At 37.8% G+C, this 21,574-nt stretch overlaps 2 protein-coding genes and 1 non-coding gene across 9 annotated transcripts; all 3 read right to left on the reverse strand.

The window, feature by feature from the left end:
- Positions 1-242: 242 nt before the first annotated feature.
- si:ch211-199g17.9 (uncharacterized protein LOC108180085 homolog) lies at positions 243-5,608 on the reverse strand. 7 transcript variants are annotated; one of them, XM_040121813.1, is made up of 10 exons: positions 5,511-5,608; positions 4,835-4,879; positions 4,679-4,741; positions 2,966-3,040; positions 2,697-2,744; positions 2,497-2,551; positions 1,524-1,613; positions 1,363-1,426; positions 1,153-1,219; positions 243-1,020 (listed from the first exon to the last, which is right to left on the reverse strand). In XM_040121813.1, exons 1-10 carry the CDS (start codon positions 5,524-5,526, stop codon positions 917-919), a joined length of 627 nt encoding a protein of 208 aa, XP_039977747.1. In that variant the 5' UTR covers positions 5,527-5,608; the 3' UTR covers positions 243-916. The 7 variants fall into 7 exon arrangements, with proteins under 7 accessions (XP_039977747.1, XP_039977746.1, XP_039977748.1 ...); XM_040121812.1 differs by having other exon boundaries at positions 1,363-1,441; XM_040121814.1 differs by lacking the exon at positions 5,511-5,608 and adding an exon at positions 5,047-5,497 and having other exon boundaries at positions 1,363-1,441.
- LOC120786977 lies at positions 3,269-3,401 on the reverse strand. Its single transcript, XR_005706810.1, has one exon. It is a non-coding gene; the product is annotated as a U8 small nucleolar RNA (small nucleolar RNA).
- Positions 5,609-7,900: 2,292 nt separating the features above from the next.
- Positions 7,901-21,216, reverse strand: grinaa (glutamate receptor, ionotropic, N-methyl D-aspartate-associated protein 1a (glutamate binding)). Its single transcript, XM_040122571.1, has 7 exons — positions 21,080-21,216; positions 13,217-13,542; positions 12,512-12,627; positions 11,169-11,369; positions 9,910-10,038; positions 9,420-9,563; positions 7,901-8,288 (listed from the first exon to the last, which is right to left on the reverse strand). Exons 2-7 carry the CDS (start codon positions 13,503-13,505, stop codon positions 8,139-8,141), a joined length of 1,029 nt encoding a protein of 342 aa, XP_039978505.1. The 5' UTR covers positions 13,506-13,542; positions 21,080-21,216; the 3' UTR covers positions 7,901-8,138.
- Positions 21,217-21,574: the final 358 nt, after the last annotated feature.

Here is a 21,574-nt window from a genome sequence, read left to right on the forward strand (position 1 = left end):
TGGATTATTATATCCAATTTGTTATTATAAGTAACAAATTTTATTATCATCACCCTCAATGTACTATCAACAAGCTTTATATCCATTTTTATTGAATGCAAGTATGTGGTTTTGGCTGTAAAAAGTAATTGGAATTAATTAGGGGGAAAATCAGTTGTACAGGGTAAATGTGTACTTTTTTTAAACCTGAGATAGTATTTAATTTTTTTGAAATACTGCAAAAAAAAGTGTTTTATTAAATCTTTTAAAACTGAAGTTGAATGTGTCTGTGTACACATGTATAAAGGAGGTGTGTGTATTATGGCTGTACTGTTTTCATTTATAAGTTCTTTAAGATTCATAAAATAAGACCCCTTTGATAGCAGTGTGACAGCATTAAAAACTATATATTTTTAAATATATGAACACCTTTATATTATATCTATACGATATTAAAGTAAAATGAACATAGTACCATACAGGATACTACTTCTAACATCTGCCTATCAAAAACACCATTCACCAGTCATAGAATGTAAAATATTTCACATTTCTTAAATACATCTAATTTGCATATATTACAGCAATAAACTGGATCACAAAAACAAGCCTATGCTTCGCAGAACAGTTAATATAAAAGCAATAACTACTCAGAGAAAAATATCCTAGGACACAGGAATAAGTAGAGTTTGGTAGGCAAACATTTTAGTTAGATGTCACTGGAATAATCAACAAGTTGTGACAAAAATTCAAAACTTTTTCCTTTTGAAGTCAACTGACGTTTAGTTTTTTGCTGTACAGGTTTGACAGGATTCTCTAACCTTTAGGCCGATGAAACCCAGAAGCTGACATTTGGGAAATTTAAGTGCCTCTGGCTGGGAGTAAAACACGGGCCCATTACCTCTGACTCTCAACAACAACCACTGCACGTGTAGTTTTACTGATCCTGAGTCTCTGCAGTTGTTGCTCCCAACTGCTTCTGTTTCCTCACATCTTCTAGCTCCTCACTGAGGCGGTGCAGCTGAGCCAACTTCAGCTGTTCTACAAGAATCACGGAACAAGGCCAAATCAAAGGGAAATGAAAAACACTATATTCATGCATGTACAAAAGGAAATGTTAGACTGCATGCGTGCTTACACAAGAATGTGCATGCATTTTGAGTGGGTACTTACCTGCTGATATCAGTTGACTTTTTGTATTCTCTACACTCTCTAATTCATCTGGGAGCCTTTCTGGAGCCTAAATAAAAATTTGAAGGACAACAGTTATTAACACTACTACCAACAAGTCACAATTTCACCATTCTATTTTAGATATCTGTGGAAAATATGTAATTACGAAAAAAAGCACCACTTATTTTAATATTAAATAAACAAACTTACAAAGATGGAGTGCAGATTCTTATGCTGCTCTATCAGCTGATGAAGTTGGTTTTCAAACTTCAACCTGCAGAAAAAAAGGCTGTAAATATGATATTGTCAAGGTTGTCAGATGAGGTGATTTTTAAAAAAATACAATAAATCATTGCACTATTAATAGGCACCGCTGCTTCCGGTGTTTAAGCTTGAATTCCTGGATTTCACATCTATACTGTTCCAGCAGTTCCTCACTTTTCTTGTTGTGCTTGAACTGCCTGCAAAACACACAAAATTCATCACCCAATCCAATATATAAATAATTTAAAAAATAGTTATTTCTCTCGTACCATTAATTCACCTAGCCTTATGGTGTGTCCCCGAGACTTAGCAGAGGGTTTGAAAACTTGTTGATTTATTAAATATGATCATCACTGCACAACTTTGATTCCTCATATTATAACATTTGATCCCAGATACAGTAGACTATCATCTGAGTTCATCTCCAGGTAATGTGCTTTTAGGAAAAAATCTGTAACAATGTAAATCTGCTGTGTGTAATTCTGAATACAATATATCATCACCAGATGATCCTGTAACAATACACAAAATTAAATAATAGACTGGAGCCATGTACTGCTCAAGGATGCTGTGTATATTAATATCAATTACACATTACTTAAATAAAGTCTGCACTACATACAATAGAAGAATGTGCTTGCAAGTTAGATGCTTGGATATGGGGATTAGATCAAATATAACAATTAGAGTAAACAATAAAAACAAAAAATAAAGCTTAAAACTGAAAAATAAGAATAATTCAATATGCCATAATATTTAAATATAATATATCTGAGAATAAAGGTAAATTTTGACACATGACAAAAAAAAAATATATATATATTTTTTATTATATAAATATAAATATAAATATAAATATAAATATAAATATAATATATATATCTGGAACGCTGCCATAAGTTACTGCCCTCTAGTGTTACATATCATAAACACAAAATTGAGGTCTCACAACATGGAAAAAAAAAATGTTGATGGGTCATGTTCAGACTTCGGCAAAACACTGAACCACACTTCTCACAGCAATAATAATAATAATCATATTAATAATAATCATATTTATCTGAATAGTGTGGAGCTCACCTGGCAGAGTCCTGCTCGGACTCCTCACACTGGAACTGCAGCTTCCTGCACAACTCTGTGGAAAACATCAGTAATAAATGTGCTCCTCTGGTTATTTGTAATTATTGTCTGTCTATTTACAAAAGTTGACCAAGTTGTTTCCAGACACAGTTGACCAAGAATTAACTATAAATGAGCAATTGTTTGAAACCAGAAAGTACCTTCTTTTTCTTTAGAGATTCCCCTCAGTTGGTAAGCCTCAGTTTGTACTGTAAAAACAACAAAATGCCTAATAATAATAATATACAATAAACAACAAAAATAACATAAATGGTACATAAGACATGCCATAAATGGTTACCTAAAGTTACTGTCTACTTTTAGTTGGTGTTTGACAACATCTCAGCAATAGGTACATGCAGTTGGTACAATAAGTGTACTGTATGTTGATTAAAGAAAATGACTAATTATTGATGATTTTGTGTCTTACAGGTTACCAGCTCTTTCTGCAAAGAGTCACTGACAGATTTGAGCTCCTCAATTTCCTCTTCCAGGGCTCTTTTACCTTGAATGAAACACAGTGTAACTTAAACATGACAACTGTTTTGAGAGGGTTTTTTTTGTGATTGTTTTAAAGCTATGTCTCAGGAGTCATTTAATATTCTGTGAAACACGACATAGTTTGCCAATGGTTGATATATTACCCAAACCTTTGGACTGTAAGAGCAGTGAGTTTTCCCAATGTGTTTCACTTGCCAGAGCTTATATGAACTCATTCTCATTGACAGCAAAGATCAGAATGGGTCTTGTAGGGTGTTGCTGTTCCCTACAAGATGGAGATATTAATCATATCTCATGATTCTCCATTCATCATGTTCTGATACTCCATGGTAGGAGTAACAGGTAAGGATGTACCTTACTGAAGATGGCGTACTTTTGCCAATTGACCTGTTATGATCTGTGGGTACAGCTGTCTCACTCACGGTTTTAACTTACCGTAGTAGCGCTGACCTTTTATTTGTTACACTAGTTGTGTAGTTAAATGTATTCTTGCTTAAAATCGGATCCTTACTAGGTAAGTTTAGAAAGGTTTTGGTTCTATATGCTATTCTTTCTGTTAAACCTAAAAGAAATTGCGTGTTCATTAGCATACCGTCAGCACTACCAGCCTTCTCATTGGTGCACATGACCAAAGATTTCAATCAAACTAAGACCTCTTTGTTGAAGTGTTTTAACATTACACGAGCAGTTTACGTCCATAGGACATCCGACACGTGATTCGCATGGTCGTTTTTTTAAACTGTTTTTGATGCAATTAAAGCTAAAGTCCACGCGACTTACCAGCGGAAGTGGAAGTGTGGCTTCAGAAAGACTAACCAAAGTGTCAAGATAAATATCTCACATCCCGATCTGTCTGAGTTACCATTTGAGATTCACGCTGGCTTAAGTACAGAATATTGTGATATCTGATTATAACTATAAAATTCATAATGATCAGATGAAGGATATCTCAATACTATAACTCAATAATGCACCAGCTGTCCAAATATCGAAGCGCCAAACCACAACGCCACAAATGAGCGACTAGAGCGCAATTCAACACGAAGACGGAAGAACGAGACAGCTAATTATCTGGCTTCACTTGTACCCTTTGGCATACGATAGCAATATAGATTCAAGTGAACAGGGTTTTCAAAGAATATTAGAAAGAGATATGTTTAATTGTAATGTACCTATAAAGAGCAGTGTTCTAAATGAAATCCAAGATTCACGACTTTCCAAATTAAACAGTAAAACTGTTGCAAAATATTGGGGATGAAAAAGCACTTAACCCTTGCTGTATGTTAAGCCTTCTGCCATTGTTTTATTTTTATTTTTTTAAAAACAACATATATATATCTATATAACTATATATATATATATATATATATATATATATATATATATATATATATATATATATATATATATATATATAACTATATATATAACTATATATATAACTATATATAACTATATATATATATATATATATATATATATATATATATCCTGCTACCTTGTAGGTCCTGCTCACTTTGATGCCGAGCAGGACCTACAACAACTTCTATCTAAAGTAATACCAATGTGCACATGGCAATTCGAAATATCAGTATTTACTAGCAATTTAAAACGTGAAGACTCCAAGTCGGTCAAACACTACCTTGTTGGAGCCTTCTTAGTTTGGCTATCAGCTCTTCAACTTTGGGCTCCTGTGTTTCTTCACCTGACGGAGGAGGCCATGAAAATACATCAGCCTGACTTAAAACGTTTTAAAGATTCGTCGCATTTTTATGCTCTGCAACTTTGACTAGTTTACCTCCTTTCAGTGGTGTGACATTAACCATGTCCTCAACGTTGAATCCTGTTATGGAAACAGAAAGAAATGTCAGATGAGTGAAAACTTGGTGTCTTACCCATCATGTTCTAACTAACCAGCTAAAGGTGTCACTCCAAGACTTATGTAATTTATCTCCAGGTTGGACTTATTAGCCACATGGTCAAAAGTTTGGCGGGTTGAAGTTAACTTACCAAGCTTTCTGTACAATTCCGGTTTGGTCTTGGCTCAGAGTGAGCTGGTACAGCCGACACAGCCGACACAGCCGACCACAGGTACAAATTCAACACCAGTGCCAACGTTAGCAAAACGGAAATGCGATGCAGCCAACGCTAGCCTAGTTTTTTTTAGCTAGAAACGTTGACGGTTTTCGTTTAGTTAACATCGGAGGCTTTCAAAAATTAAATGACAATAGGATGCCACTTAATTAACGGTAATATTATGGTGATTACTTATCACTTGGCTGCATATTCTGCATTATTATTATCACCGCTTTATTATAAGTTTTCTTTAGCAGGTAATGTTACAGAGCTGTTAGATAGACGCTACCATTTATGCAGGTGTCTACAAGATTTCTTTTAACGTGAAGTATTTTTAAATCGGTGTAAATTATCCTCTATATCGACATGGAGTTCAACTTTCATTTACGGCATCTAACCTGTCAATTGGCTCATGTCTATCCTGGCAGGGGGGTGTTTTCCTGAACCGTCCAGCTGACTCCGTTCCCTACTTTTCCCTGAGTTCTGACTGAAGGGACGGGCGCACGAGGATTAAAAGTTTGGCGCCATATACTTCAAAGGTGCGCATGCACCACTATAGCAATATAAGGAAATATTTATTGATATTTATTTATTTATATCTGAAAACTTATAGCTACGGATAAAAGTTATAGTTGTAAAGTTAAAGTGTAATGGACTTGCTGTTGCTGGTGGCTTGTAGAGAATCAATTACTGCTCGTCTCCAAATGTTTTATAAACAATGGATAATAATGAAGTTTTAGTGCAATTTATATTTTAAATGTCCACATTTACATTAGGGGATTTGTAAACTTTAATAAAGATTATTTGGTTATTTAAGAAATGTGATCAAGATATACACTAAATGGGACGTAACAACTGAAAAATCTCTGCTCTGTGGCTGACAACTTATGCAAAGGCAACAATGTTTCTGAATGAACTCAAACATGTCTTAAGCATTTATCGACTGTCATTTATTGTTACTTACTGGCTAATAAATAGGCTGATTAATTTGATCTGTGATAAGCTAAAATTGGCCAGTAATATTGGCCAAGCCAATATACCGGTCCAGCTCTAGTAATAAGAATGAAAAACACAGCCATTTTTGTTTTATCGGAAAATGCGTTCAAGGGGCTCAAGATGTTAAGTTTGCTTTATCTGATTTGAGGTTCCTTTTAACCAGATGACATTTACAAAACACACAAACAACACACAAAGTTAACATCTTTACATGGTATCCATTTTAATGAAAAGCCAACAGCTGTCTGTTCTTTAATGCAAATATACAATGCAAACAGATCTAGAAAACCCCAAACTTACTTTATCTATACACATCAAACCACTAAGGAGTTCTATATACATGTATAAGTTAGTTAGATAAAAACAAAAAAGTTGAAAAAAAAAAAAATCTAACAGGGCTGCCAAACAACAGTCTCTCTTCAAACAGGAATACCTGTACAGTGTGCATTATCAGCACATGCAAATGGCAGATATGAGTCATGCAAGAGATGAAAAATCAAAACAGAGGTTATAGAATAAAAAATGTTCACATGTTCACATTAAATAGATGTTCACATTAAATAGATCATTCAAGTTGTGTGTGTAGGAGAGTTTTGGCTTCCGATGCATATTGATTCCTTTTGCCTGTTTCAATTTGTACGTTACGCAATCAGTATGTCATGGTTTAACAGTCAACTTTAGTAATACAGTTTTTTTAAATTTCCGTCTGAGTTTGTTTTCCTCAACACCAGTTTTAGCAACTTAAAAGCAACCCTGCTATCTAAATCAAACTTAATAAATACAAAGGTTATAAGTACCATTTCCTTCAAGTTCAGTGACTGTCTACTTCATATTACCTATGTTAAAATTCAGAAATTCTGAAACCTGGATTAGCTTGGTATAAAAGTGGTCAGAAATTACAATACTACAATATTTCACATTATTTGTAAGCACAAAAAATAAATACAGCACTAAAATGTCACTTCACATTGATGACCACACGAGAGGGAACTTCTGAGGACAGTTAAGAAAAGCAAAACAAAACATAGAAGTAAAGGGAACATTTCGGCTTTGGAATCATACAAATAATGTCAGAACTCAATTTTTTGTCCTCTTGAAAAGATATTACATAAGAATATAAAGTTTATAAATATTGATTTAATAATTCATTTAATGTTCATGTTTGTCACACACATCCAACGCTGATCTTTATCCTTATTCCACGTGGAGATTTTAGTTCCTATACTGGGTCAGCAAAGTTCTGATGTTAGTGCACATTTTCTCCAAAAAGTAGCACATCCATATGAATCACCCCAGAATGCCTTTCAGAGACAGGGGGAGATTGGCATTGTATACAGTAACACACTTAACTATTTACAACTGTGACAAGCAAGCTAGAGGTATTTCGCTGGTAGTTCTAGAGAATCGCAACACATCTTTAGTTATGTTTCCAACGTTGCCATGCAGTTACTTTACACCAGCAGTTTGAAAAGGGAGAGATTAAGTTTGGGAAAATAGAGAAATTGAAGGAGGGGGTATTTCTAGTACTAACGTCCTCTTTTCAGGCAAAGCCGGTTTGCATCAATATTAAGCACTACAGATACCTTCCCTGCTCTTTTCTTGATTCATCTCTGCAGCAAGGCAAGGCTGAGTGCCAACCACTGTGCCAAAGTGGAAGACTTGGGGGGGAGGGGCAGGGTAGGGGTAGGTGATGTAGACATTATGTAGTAATTTGTGGTAGTAAAGGCAGAATAGAGTTAGAGCAAGCAGAGTGGTAAAAATTGAGGAAAAGACAGATCATTGCATTCTGTCATTAATGGCAAGATTTTTATTTGATAAATACTGTCCCTCTCAGCTGCATTTTATGACCAGCTGCATCTCCTCCATAGCCCTACTATGTGTTTAAAAAAAGAACTGTATGTATGACTGAAGAGGAAATAAACAGTAAAATGGGAAAACAGTAAAAGGAATCAGAGAGGGCATGTTAGCAACATTTCAAAGTAATAGGAAGGCATTCTCTGCCTCCCTGCTGTTTTCTTTTAAGTGCAGCCTCATTCACGGGAGCGTCCCACAATAGCCAGGATGTAGAGGAAGATTTTTATGATATCAGTGTAGAGGTTGAGGGCGGCGAAAATGTACTCCTCTGGACTCAAGGCCAGTTTCTTGTTGCCCAGGAGAAGCTGAGTGTCAACAGCCAAAAACTGCGGAGAAGAACAAGGAAGGCATTAGTCATTTCTAAAGATTTATACACTTGAGATCTAAAATGACTGACAAAAAATTATTTTATCAGCCATCATTTCAGATGCTATGGTAACATCCACCTAATATATCCATATACTGTCTTAAACTAAGGCCATAATACACCATAATATTCATTAACCTCCTGCCAAAAACACCTTCATTACATACATTACAGTTGCACATATTCATATACGGTGTACAGGATATCACTGACCAGGGACCACCCAGACGGGTCCAAAAAAAAAAAAAACCCAGCGTTGTCTAGCTAAAAAGTTGAACCTGGCTCCGCTTTTGCGGGAAAATAATGCAAAGGAATTCACTGTGAACATTCCAGGTAAATTACTTTGTGAAATCAACGCTATATTTCTACTGTTTACCTTGTGACCGTTGTGAAAAAAGATAAAATGAGTACTGCCTTGATAACTTTCCACAGCATTAAAATCCTTACTCATAATATTATAAATTGCCTCCGCAGTGTTTTGGCATCAGATAAGCCTTCAAACTCATGGATCTGTTGACTTCCTAGATCGTATTTCGTTGTCGAACTGGTACCTACACACGCCCTCACCAACCAGGGCAGTTTTCTACCCACTAACACTTTGAGACAACACGGGTGCCATTCTGGACAGTGTTGGTAATACCATCCTCTCATGCGCTCTTGGCTTTTCCTTTCACTTTTAATACTCCACTTTGTTGCGCATCACCTGTCTTCTTGTTTCATTTTGTCCATACCCTTTTAATACTTGTATATTAAAAACCAACAGAGCCTTTGTCCTGCTATTCTTCAAGAGTTGCTCTTCACTCATCAAATGCATCCTATCACACCTACTCTTCCTTTGTTCATCTGAGTGAATTCTACTCTTCATGGAGTTTTCTACCTCTGTTGATCCAAAACACGTGTTTCACTCTCTATTTAATTGATGGTCATAGTGTTTTAACAGCTGTTTTGGTGGAGTTTGGCTCTCACAATGCACGATCATATATTTAGATCTTAATAACAAAGTTAGTGTTAGTTAGTTTTCCTACCCAGTTTCTGCTTTACTCCTCTAGCATTCATTTTTAAAAAGCTACACTATAGGTGTGAAACTTACGCAGGTGAAGAGCAGAGCCCCCAGTGAGGCATATACGATGTGCAGGATCCTATGACGGATGAAGATGCAAAGGATGGAGAAGAGCAACAGCACGATCAGGCACACAAACAGCACACCCCAACAGGAAGTGAAGTCATACTTGCTCTGAGGTAAAGAACGAGAGAAAAAAAAATTATAGACTTATGGAAATGTAATTCAAATGCACCCTTGATAAATCATGAAACTCAAAGCTAGTGGTTTGAATATTTCATGTTTCAAACCATTGTAACAAGCAGCTTTAATTCTAAGATACACATATTCTAGTGTACGAGTGTGTCTTCAGTGAGCAGTGTGCTTGATTGACTGGGTTGAGCATTTCACTGTGACAACCCTAATCTAAGGAATTCTCTCCCTTACAAGTGAAACAACAAATAACCAGAGAATGTTATTTGTTTGTGTGCATGTATACACTTGAACACATTTATTCCAGCAGCGGTTTGTGTGTACTGACCTGTAGTGAGAAGAGGACGACAGTGAAGCAGACCACTGCAGTGATGCCCACAGCTATGATGACAGTCTCTGTGTTGTAGTAGCTGGCGATCATACCCACCATGTAGGAGAGGCTAAGGGTCAGGATGGACTGCAAGACACAGGAAAAAGCCGGCCGCATTAACATGACCCATTACACACTTCACATGTTTTAGATTCAGGTGACAATTTCAAAGCAACCTTTTAAGGGCCAGAGTATATTCGATCAGAACCAGTTCATAAAACATTATGTCTGACCACATTAGTTGTTACATAGGGGGGGAATTTTATTCAAATATGAGGATAGCAGTGCACTTTTTCAGACAGTCTCTCCACGAAGACATTTTTACTGTTGCCCTCAGTTATTCACATGAAAATTGCCAGAAAACAGTTGTGTAACAAATGAAAAAAGAGAGATGGGAAAGAAGTTCAAACCCTGTCTTTCTCATTGGCAGTGTTATTTACAGTAGTTGCTGATTAACAACATAATATAGTAGGAATACAGGTTAAGAACTATGGAGTAATGAACTTGTTGCTCTATCTAGCAAAAAGTTAGATAAACTGATTGTTTAAAGCAACACTAACGTAAATATAACTTTAGACTCACTCGACGGCTCATAACTAGCCTCTTACTTCTTGCTCTTTTATTTGACAGATTATTAATTGATGCAGCACCCTTTAGATGTCGGAGTATGTCCACCCTCTGAACTTCTTTCATTTCTCTACTCCATGAAAGCACTTCCTGCAGTGTTTAAAGTCTATCTGCTGTTTTCAGTGTAAGGGTATGTCTGTTTTAAGTCCTGTATAGTACATGTGGGTGGTTAGGTGATGTTGCTCTGTGTTAACATTACAAAAGTGCAGACATGGGGATACAATGTTCCAGCAGAAAACAAAATGAGCGATCCGAGAATTTCAGAAGGAAAAGAGAGGGAGCCCAGTTTAATTGAAGGGCTACCTAAATGCTATTTAAGAATGAGAGGTGAGTAATCATTTATGGGTGTTTTAACCTTCACTACACTCCTGCCTAACATTAGATTATGTTTGGTTCTCAGAGGCAGCTCTTTCCTTTCAGCATATTTTGCATATTTTTTATCTAACAATTCCTTATAATCTTACATTAACTCTTGTACACAAAATGCATACATTTCATATGGCATGAATCTGTTTATTTACTGTGGGAACAGACTATAACAATTGGTAATCCATACTTTTTTATTATTTAGTGTTATGGCAAGTTCTTACCAGTGCAACCAAATTCCAGGGGTGCTTGCGGCGGAAGTCTCCACAGCAACTGAGGATGATTAGGAACACAAAGAAGACTGCGTAGGACACGAAGTATGTCCATGGATATTTTTTCACAAAGACCTTGGCATCTTCGACAAAGGTGAAGACAGCAACGAAGGAAAAAGTGACCAGTAGCTGCACTGTGAGAACCATGAAGACCTGGTAGGAAAGAGGAATGAAGTTAGTTTTACAGATGAAAAATTTTTTTTTGGTAGTAATTTTTAGTAATTTTAGTGGTATTACATACAAACATATTTGTATCTATATCACACCCATTTAATCTACAGACAGGTGACAATTAAAGTTAAAAAAACCAACAAAGTGTCTTAGTAAGGTGTTGGGCCAACACGAACTACCAGAACAGCTTCAATGCGACTTGGAATTGATCCTACAAATCTCTGGGACTCTACTCGAGGGATGCAAAACCATTCTTCCAAAAGATATTCCCTCATTAGGTGTTTTGATGATGGTTGTGGACAGCGCTGTCTAACCAACGATCCAAAATCTCCCATAATCTCCCATCTTTTCAATTGGGTTGAGATCTGGTGACTGTGAAGGCCGTAGCATATGATTCACATCATTTTCATACTCATCAAACCATTCACTGACCCCTCGTGCCCGATGGACGGGGGCACTCTCATCCTGGAAGAGACCACTCCCATCAGAGTAGAAATGTTTCATCATAGGATAAAGGTGATCAGTCAAAACGACTTTGTATTGATTTGCAGTAACACTTCCCTCTAAAGGAGACAAGTGGACCCAAACCATGGCAGCAAAATGCCTCCCACAGCATAACAGAGCCACTAGATCCTCTCACTGTAGGGGTAAAGTATTCAGGCCTGTACCGTTCTCTAGGTGTACGCCACACATGCACTCGCCCACTTGTTGAGAATATGATGAGGGATGACTCATCTGACCATATCAATCTTTTCCACATTTCCTTAGACCAGTGCCTATGGTTTTTGCACCACTAAACTCTCAAATATGTATTCATCTTTGTAATGAGGGGTTTATGCACTGCAAACATACTATAATATCCCTCCCTATGTAACTTTTCCTCTTTCTCCCTATGTAACTTCCTCTTTCCTCTTTTCCTCTTGCCATCTTGATATAAAATCAGAATCAACTCGGCCTGTTCAGCATTTTTATAAAATGAGCATGATTGGATGTCAATTGCGTAATTGTACCTTGCAGTGTACCTGTATGGAAGCATCTGCATTCGTTATATTTCTCCAGTCATTTATACAGGTTTTTCCTTTTATTTGTCAGACTGTCTGTATTTGACATGGCAAAGGACCTACTTTTCTGATGAATGCTTGTCGGATGATCTTATCTTCAAAGCCAGAGTTGGTGAACTCCTCATTGTCGTAGTAAGATGGAGGCACATCAACATGATAACCAGGGCTGCCTGCAGGTCCTGGTTGACAACAATAACAGGACAAGGATTAGGGGGAAAAAAAAAACAACAACAATCAACTGGCAAAAACTAGACTAAACAAATGGATCCACGTCTGTTGCATTTTCAGCACACTCTGTGTGTGGTATTGATCATTTCACTGATTCCCGATTCATCTGTGTTAAGTCTGATCCAAAGTGGAGCCAGCAATGTGTTTTCCTGTTGACCTGGATAAAAATGTGCCTACAAAGTTCTTGTAGCATTCACATGCCTTTAATGTGTAAATCCATTTACAGAGAAAATTTCCATCCAAACATGTAACTTTCATATGGAAAACTGAGACAGCTTTAAGGAGCAAAGAGAAAAAGTTTTCGAAAAGTAATAAATGACCATGACTTCAGCTGAGTGTATTGTTTTTTTTTTTGTTAAAGTAACTAAAAATGGAACATAAGCAGAGTCAAATGACATGAGGTACAGCCCCATTATTTGGCCATGACACATTTTATTGCTTATGTGATACATTCAGGTATCTAATAACAAAAAAATAAGGTGAACTAGAAAGGTAAAAGTTTATTCATTAATGCCTCAAACCTTCAGTTTCACTACTCACCGGTGGGATCTCCGGGAAAGCCTGACTGTGGGGGGCCTTGCTGATAAGGCCCCTGAGGGTAGGGTCCCTGTGGGTAAGGCATCTGAGGGTAAGGACCAGGGACAAAACCTGGGCCTGCCTGGGGGGAGCACGGCTGCCCGTAGCCAGCTGCTGGTGGGTATGGTCCCCCTTGGGCCTGACTGTAGTTGGGAGGGGGCATGCCGAAACCTGACTGAGGGGGTCCGTAGATGCTGTTATGAAGGGGGTTGGTCTCACCCATACCAGGGTAACCACTCTTGTCCTGGGACATGGTTGTGTAGGAAGGCTCACTCTGCTGCAAGAACAATCTGTAAAAAGAAGAGAATTAGAATTATAAAAAGTTTTCTTAAAAAGCTACATCCACCACAAAAAAACCTGTAACAGCTAAAGGGCTTTGTATTCTTATACATACAATTTGAACATCTTTATTGCACCTCAAAAGTCAGAGAAGGAAGCAGAAAAAAAGTAATGACAGTACAACATCTAGGCCAAACTGGCAAAGAAACAAACACCGCATCTGACTGATTAAAAAGGTGACAGGCAATCAAACAATGCAGCAGGAAGAGAAGACAGCGAGAGATGGAGTAGAGCTAAATCACGTTGCCTTTCTGTTTCACAAGCTAGATTCCATCCATTCCAAATTTTTATTTTTTTTTATTAAATCATTTTATGTTTTTACCTTCCTGTTTTGGATTTTGATTCTGCAAAAATATGCCTCTTATTCACTCTGTGTCTTAATGAAGCCTTAGGAATTGTCAAAGATGCTAAAAAAATGGAGAAGGCAGTCTTCAAAAAACTAGGCTTTTGGGGATGATCAGGAAAAAAAAGAAGAGCCACCACATGCCTTCTTTATGTCAAAAATTGTTGTAAAACAAGTAATAGAGAATACGCAGGCTAGGAGAGAGAACATGGGACTAAGAGCACCAGGCTGTGATCAAAGCCTTGAATGCCTTACCGGTGGATCAGAGAGAGGCATCGGAGGGCAGAACACAAAGCCAGAGAAGATCAGTAAGAGGGGACAAGGATTTCATTTAAGCAATGATTTTAAAAGCTTATGGCAAGATATGGGTTAATACTCATGGAAGTCTGTGAAATGAATTATTCTGAGATTTGAATTTGTTTGATGATGAGTAATGGTAATTTGGTTGATTATTATGAAGTAATGATTATGAAATAATAAATAATGACAAGGTCCTTACAGAAATCGCCAAATAGATGGACCTGCAGAGGGTCAAAGCCCACAAACACCAGGCATCAGCACCCAAAGTTATCTACTTCCAAAGGGAAGGTGACAAGGCTCCTAGGGCAAAAACAACTGCCAAGCCGTATTCCCCATGGAAGCCGGCTGCTGTGGTTTCCCAGCAACAGCAGTACGCCATTTCTTGTAGAAGATCGGTTTGGAATCCAAACAACTAAGGAAAGCCACTGGGGAGATTGACGCGACAGCTGAGACCAGCTCAAGATGGTTGCGGCCAATGAGAGCCCACAGTTGAAACCCTTCTGCACATGAAGGTTAGTCAGTCTTCACTGCCTAACTCAGGTGAGGTATAAAGGCTAAGCGGCAAAATGCTTATGATCTTGCTTGTGAGATACCTGCTGACGATGCACAAAGGTTCACAACAATGCTCTGACCACCCTGCCACCAAGCAATACCGCCAAGAGGAAGAACTTGTTATCGCACCATAAGAAGCTCCTGCAGTTTTTCTTGTAGAAAAGCAGTACTGATATTTACTTCATCAGTAGAAGAAGAAACTGTAGAAAATAATGTCAAAATATGAAAAGGAAAGGATAAGTCTACTAATAAATGTTTTACATGTCTTTAAAAATTAGTTTGGTATTATATTTTATAGTATTTTATCTTTTTGTCTCATGGTGAACAAACTATTATGAATATGTGATTCATATAGAAAGTTAAAAGTAATGTATTTTTGCTGCCAGAGAAGAGAAGGGGATGAAAGAGAAGGGGAAAGGAGTTAATGTTAATGACTTTACAGTGATCCTATTGCATTTCACTGGAAAGCAGCAGGCAGCAGCAAGTGATCTAATGTAGGAGAAGAGGCTATAGGCTAGAGATTCACTATAAACACCAGATAAGACACTTGTGTCACACTGCTCTGAGAGGAGCAGTTGTGCAGCGGCATTTGATTGTTATGGCTGACTATCTGGTTCCATCTGAAAATACACATCTGAGGCAATGGCTGCTAAAGGAAGTCCAATCTAAAACCCTATGGATTTAATCTGCCTTTTACTTCCCCAATTACTCTATTAATAATTTGTTCTATATAGATAATATTTGGTCCTTTTGCTTAAAAAGTGGTTAATTTTCTGCAGATAATGTTAAGAACAATTGACTAATCGTTTCAGCTTTAAAGTCTATTTTACCCAGCCAGGTGGGGGTTGTGATGGTGGTGGGGGAATTTTGCAGCAGCAATGAATCAACCCCCTGAATTGTGGTTTTAGGTGACTCCTCCAGAGTTTCATGGAAGTAGTCTTTTTGGAATTACTTTTTTCATTCTGAAACTCTCTCAGTTACAAGGTTTAACTAGAGGTCTCCAAGAAATATACTGCAATACGAACTGTGGATTCTTGTGAATTAACCTCTTGTCAGTGGAAAATTGCACAAGAAATCACAGGCTACTTTTACACAAACCTAAAGCTGTTAAACACACACATTGGTTGTATGGACTTGGCCAGCAGAAAACATGAAACCGGAATGGATGGTGTGAGAGAAATGAGGAGACGGTAAACACTGTTCACACCAGTGCTGACAGTGCTACCGTGGACATAGGTGGTGCCTTGGTAACCAAATGTATTATTAATCTGTTTTTCTTCAGGAAGAGACAAGAAATACTGGCCATTACTGCAGTGCCCCTCCCCCACCAGGCCCCTGCACAGCCCTGGTGAACAGGCTTCTGTGCCATTTCCATTGTAATCTATAATGATAATGAGGCCGGGACATGCATAACACAAGAGCTGTCCACAAGAAATCAGAAATCTCTCTGGAAGTAAGGTCAAATTTACAAGGTTGATTCGTGTTTCCAAAAGTGCTGTGCATATAAAGCCCTCAAGTCCCCAGAAAACTGTTACTGAGCAGGAAGGGAGCCAAGAGCCATTCGCCTAATTGCTCACTTTAAGAGAAGAGCCGGTGTGGGCATCAGACTGGCTTTACAGAGGTGCATATCCATTCAGCAGCAGATCAGATCACTTAAAATCATGTATACTGTTGCATACCTGCTCTGTCCTTCTCCTCACCTCTTTCCAGGCCACACTGAATTGACAGTGAGCATTATGCAACACAGCTCTATTTCATCATGGCAAACACATCCAGAATCCAGCATGTGTCCTCATGATCTCTGTCTATCCATCGCTAGGGCAGGGCCATGAGAGACTGCAGACCAACATGGCAAATGCTGGCTATGCTTTATTCTGACAGTCTCCATTAAGATCATAACAGATTACAATCATTATCTGAGGAGCCAAATCCGAACAACAATGGTGGTGTAAGGGGAGTACACAGTGCTCTCAGTAGAGCAGTTTTGCCGAATTACTTGAAAAATCCAACTATCTGTCAGTTAACTGTTTGCACTGTAGTCAGTATTATTTTACCTAAAAAGCAAAAAAATCACTTACTTGATCTGAACAGACAACACTTTCCTCAGTAACCCAAGGTTTTGTTTGCTTGTGTCACAAGATGTCTGTCAACGGAACGATTCCAGAGATGTGAGTGAGTAACCCAAGAGTCCTTAACTAATCACGTGACACGCACAGTCAAAGCATGTGATCCGCCCCCTGTCCAATGCCCATGTAAAGCATTTAAGATTGTAACTGGGCGATAGGGCTGAAATCACATGTAAAATTATCATGCCCATGTAAGAAACAATAAACTGCTCTAGGTCGACAACTAACAATTATTTTCATGATCAATTCATCTGCCAATTATTTTTTCCATTAACTGATTAATCATTTGGTCCATAAAAAAGTGAAAAATGTCTATCACAATTTCCTTAAAGGTGCTATATGAAAGTACCCTCTGCTGCTGAACGTGGTTTCTTGCCGGGCGCTGGTGGCAGTGATGGTGGTGATTATGGTCGCTTGCCAAAGCTTCAGCCATTGTTGCGTTTACAAAACATGGGTCTTTAATAGGTCCTCTAAGCAGCGCTAATTCTTCAGGGCAGCCTGGATGCTATAGTGACTCACTATCGGTATAAGTGACGAGACAGGCCGGCCAGGCCACTGCTTGTTTTGTCTGACAAACAGTCCAAATCTCATTTAGTTATTTAATTTTACTTTCTCAGAAATTTAGTTTATGGTTAGAGAAGACAAAGAAATTTAGCAAATCCTTATATTTGAGATGTTGTGATAAATATATTATATGTTTGGGACTTTGGTTAAAGAAATTACATAAACAATAATGAAAATAGTATGAGACTATTTTTGTCGATCATTTGTTTCAGCTCTACAGTGCTCCACTGTAATGAGCGCAAACTCTTCACGTGTAAAACAAAAACTTTAATAACTAATTTTGTTAAATTACTGTTACAACTTGCTCTGCATCATTAGTTTGGACAACAGAAATTTGTAGAATGACAGCATGGTAAGATTATATCAGTATGTTAAAGTATTTTTTTGCATATATTTAATAAACAATAACTGAATTATCTCTCAGTCCTAATTCATATTAAAATTTCCAGATTGTCATTTCAGAAGTGGACAAGGTCATTCACCAACCACAATAGTTTCACCTACAAGTTGGAGAAGTGGTGAAAGAGAATACAGACAAAAGTTTTTTGAGTTTGTTGAGTGAGGAATCAGTTTGAGGCACTGTTTTTCCAGCTTTACAAGCATTACATGGGTGATTTCAAATCCTCTTAGGAGAGACACCCCAACGCTGTGGATAAAGGCATTGCCACTGTCCCTGGCCTCTACTGATATGTATAGCTAGGGGAATTAGGTTAAAGGGAGGGATTCAGTGGCCTAGCAAGAGAGCCACGTTAACACAATTAGGCTAGCACAATACCTCGAAAAACCCATATACAACATGCTATGTGCATGTTTGAGCAACACAACGGAACACAGTGACAACACAGGAACAGCCACACAAAGCAGTGGGGGCTTTTCTTGTTTTTACAATGTTATAATATGCTGTGTCAAAACAATTAAAAATGTTGTGATCTTTGATGTAGGATGAAATAAAAATCCAATTTGTTCCAAAGATCAAGTGTACAACTTTTTCTAAATACAAACCAACATCTAGGACTTCACTGAGTGATATCATCAAAAGTAAAATGCTGTTTCATAGTCACATGAGGAGTAACTGACTCTTTGGTAAAGAGCAACACAGTTTGCAACCTGTGGGGCAAAATGTTTCACAAGGTTGTTTAACAAACACTGCACCAACCATGGAAGGAGCTGGATTTTAACCAGACTCCATATAAGCACTCATGACACCATGATAACATTGTGAGTCCAATTATGAAACTGTCACTTGGACCACCTGGCAGATGAAATCCTACACTGTGTTGCTGTCAGCCTATCTGCCAGCCAATACGGCAATCTGGCAAGATATTGCCATGATGCCACACTGTGCCAGCAGCAGCTCTGGCTAGGTTAAACCCGCAGACTCCTCAACATTAAATTAAATTTTCATTCAAAATTTCTCACTCAACAAATAAAGATGCTGCAACCAGCAAATGTACAGTAAAGCAAGTCAACTTAAAATTATATCATAAGGACAGCCAATTAATTTGCTCGGGGCTGGCAGCTTTCAGGGGGTTACACAGAGGCTGTTTGTCTGAGCTGATGAACGTCATGATCAGTTATATTCCTTTAGCTTCACTCAACACAAGGAAGGCAGACTGTAAATAAAGAATTTCAACCAATAACTCTGTTAACTCTGTAAATTAAAAACATTTATGGGAGAGTTAATAAAGATAATAGGGGATCTAAACTATAAATAGCAAAGGACAGTTTTTTGGAGTGTGTATTTGGAGATGCGTGGATGATTCATGATGTTACACCGAGATAGCAACAACACATACAAATATAGAAACACGGCATGGGTAGTACACCAGCATTAATATTGTTTTTGGAATTTTGTGATAAAAGCTTAAATGTTTTCCTTTCTTGATCTTGTAGGCTGCCTTATTGTTAAGTGACAAGATTTGTTCTCATCAAGATGGCTCTGTTTAGGATTGGGTGATATTATGATTTTTAGTCTGAGTCAATAATAATTCAATCATCAGAGAAAGACCAGAGACACACCATTTGTATCATCATAACTATCCCTTTAATATCTCTGGACCAGAGCCATTGGCCAGTGTGATGCAATGTTGCAAATCAGTGAGCAGAAATGCTGTATGGCCATAGTGTATGTTTATATGATTTTTGAATCCATGTCTTGAAGTACATTTATTTGTCTGGTAAGCCAAAAACAGGTAGTCCTCTCCTTTTATTTCATCCATTAACTGACATAATAACAACAATTAGGGGTGCGACTGATGATTATTTTTATTACCAGTTAATCAGCAGATTTTTTTCCGCTGATAATCAATTAATCATTTGGTCTATGAAATGTCAAAAATAATGGTAAAAATTTTCCATCACAGTTTCTGAGAGGGCATGGTCATGTTTTTAGATGTCTTGACATGTCTGATCAGCAGTTTTTAAAAATGTATTCTTAGAAAACAAAAACCATAAATCAATTGCCAAACTGGTTGCTGTTTAACTAATTCAGTAATTAATTGTTTCAGCTCTAATACATATAAATATGATATAAATTACATATACCATGATAGAGGATTTCACACAAATCAGCCACTCCTAATTCTGAAGGTTAAAGTGAAATCAACGGAAGGAACCCACCTATTACACCACTATATGCACATTACGAACATTTTTTAATAGCATCCCTTGTTTAAATACAGTAAGAAACATAAATTACCGTAATCAAAACTTATCACATTATTCATATTAATAATATACCCTGTCATAGTATCTAATGCTGCCACTATCTGCTATGTCGGGTGTAAACATATTTGTCATTTGCAGCTGAAAAGCACCGCATGCATTACTTATATGCATCGTGACTTACAACACACCGAACTGCAAAACAGACGACACTTAAACAGCAGCCTGGGCCAAAAACAAAGACACGACATATATTTATCGGTTATGCACGAAGGAAACCGAAAGAAAAACATGAATATAATATATAATATATACAATATACAATATAAACACCGAGGCTCGTTTTCATGCTGTATCTGCAGCGGGCGCAACTCCGTCAAGGCCTCACCAGCGCATATAAATGCGACACTGCGGTCATCTGTTAAATTAAATTCACAAATGTGACCCCCGAAAGTAACCAAGACCGTCGGTGCAGCAGTAGATGGATAAACCGACCGCGAATAGCCTACAGATATCCAAAATAGCGAGCTAGCTCGCCATGATGAATCCACTCAGTAAATGATTTATTTTATATTATTATTAGGACTTCTATTTTTAAGGATTTTTAGGACGCCTCGCCCCCACATTTTACGGCGCTGAGCTTTCAGCTCCGTACAGAGCCACGCTACTTTTCTCTGAGAATCACTGTGTCTAGATATGCTCAGTATCTGCTAATGCCACCTGTTTTGTTCATTTACCATCTTTCTATCTCGCTAGCGTTACGTGACAGCTGGCGACAGGCGGGTGCTGGACGCTGCTAGCCAACCGGTGCTCGTTAGCCGCACCACCCGCATATTTAATGAAAAACAGTCATCGTAATAATAATTTCTCCTGACTAAAACACACACACACACGCATATACACGCCTAACACATTCACGTCAAGCCATAACACCATTACCTTTAATGTATTTATTTGAGGGTAGCTGTCGACATACAAGCTGTCCCTCCTCCTCCTCCTCCTCCCTGGTGGTCTGGCCTGAACAATTGTGTCGAGACAGAAACTTTGCGGCCGCCGACGGAATCGCACCACGTGGTCACGTGACGTGCGGGAATCTCCGGTTGTCACATAAGACGCATAATTTAGTGACGTTATGATGCAGTGTTTTCTATAACGTCGTTGCGGGTCATATGACAAAAAAAAAAAAAAAAAAAAAAAAAAGCGCAGTTAAAGGTCTCTAAGCTTTACAAATGAGATAATGCAGTGGAAGGATCCAGAGAGATCAGGAGAGTTCTGCATGATGCATAAGAGTCACGTGGTTCATTATCAGTTATGTAAAGTGCATTTCCTCTAGTGCTGTAAATAATTACAGTTTTTTAGGTACTTTACTTGAGTACTTTTCACTCCACTACATTATCTTTTTAGCAGTTCCACCGAAGAGTCATTTCTCCTCTA

The sequence above is a fragment of the Xiphias gladius genome, chromosome 24, assembly GCF_016859285.1.
Source record: "Xiphias gladius isolate SHS-SW01 ecotype Sanya breed wild chromosome 24, ASM1685928v1, whole genome shotgun sequence".
Classification (NCBI taxonomy): Eukaryota; Metazoa; Chordata; class Actinopteri; order Istiophoriformes; family Xiphiidae; genus Xiphias; species Xiphias gladius.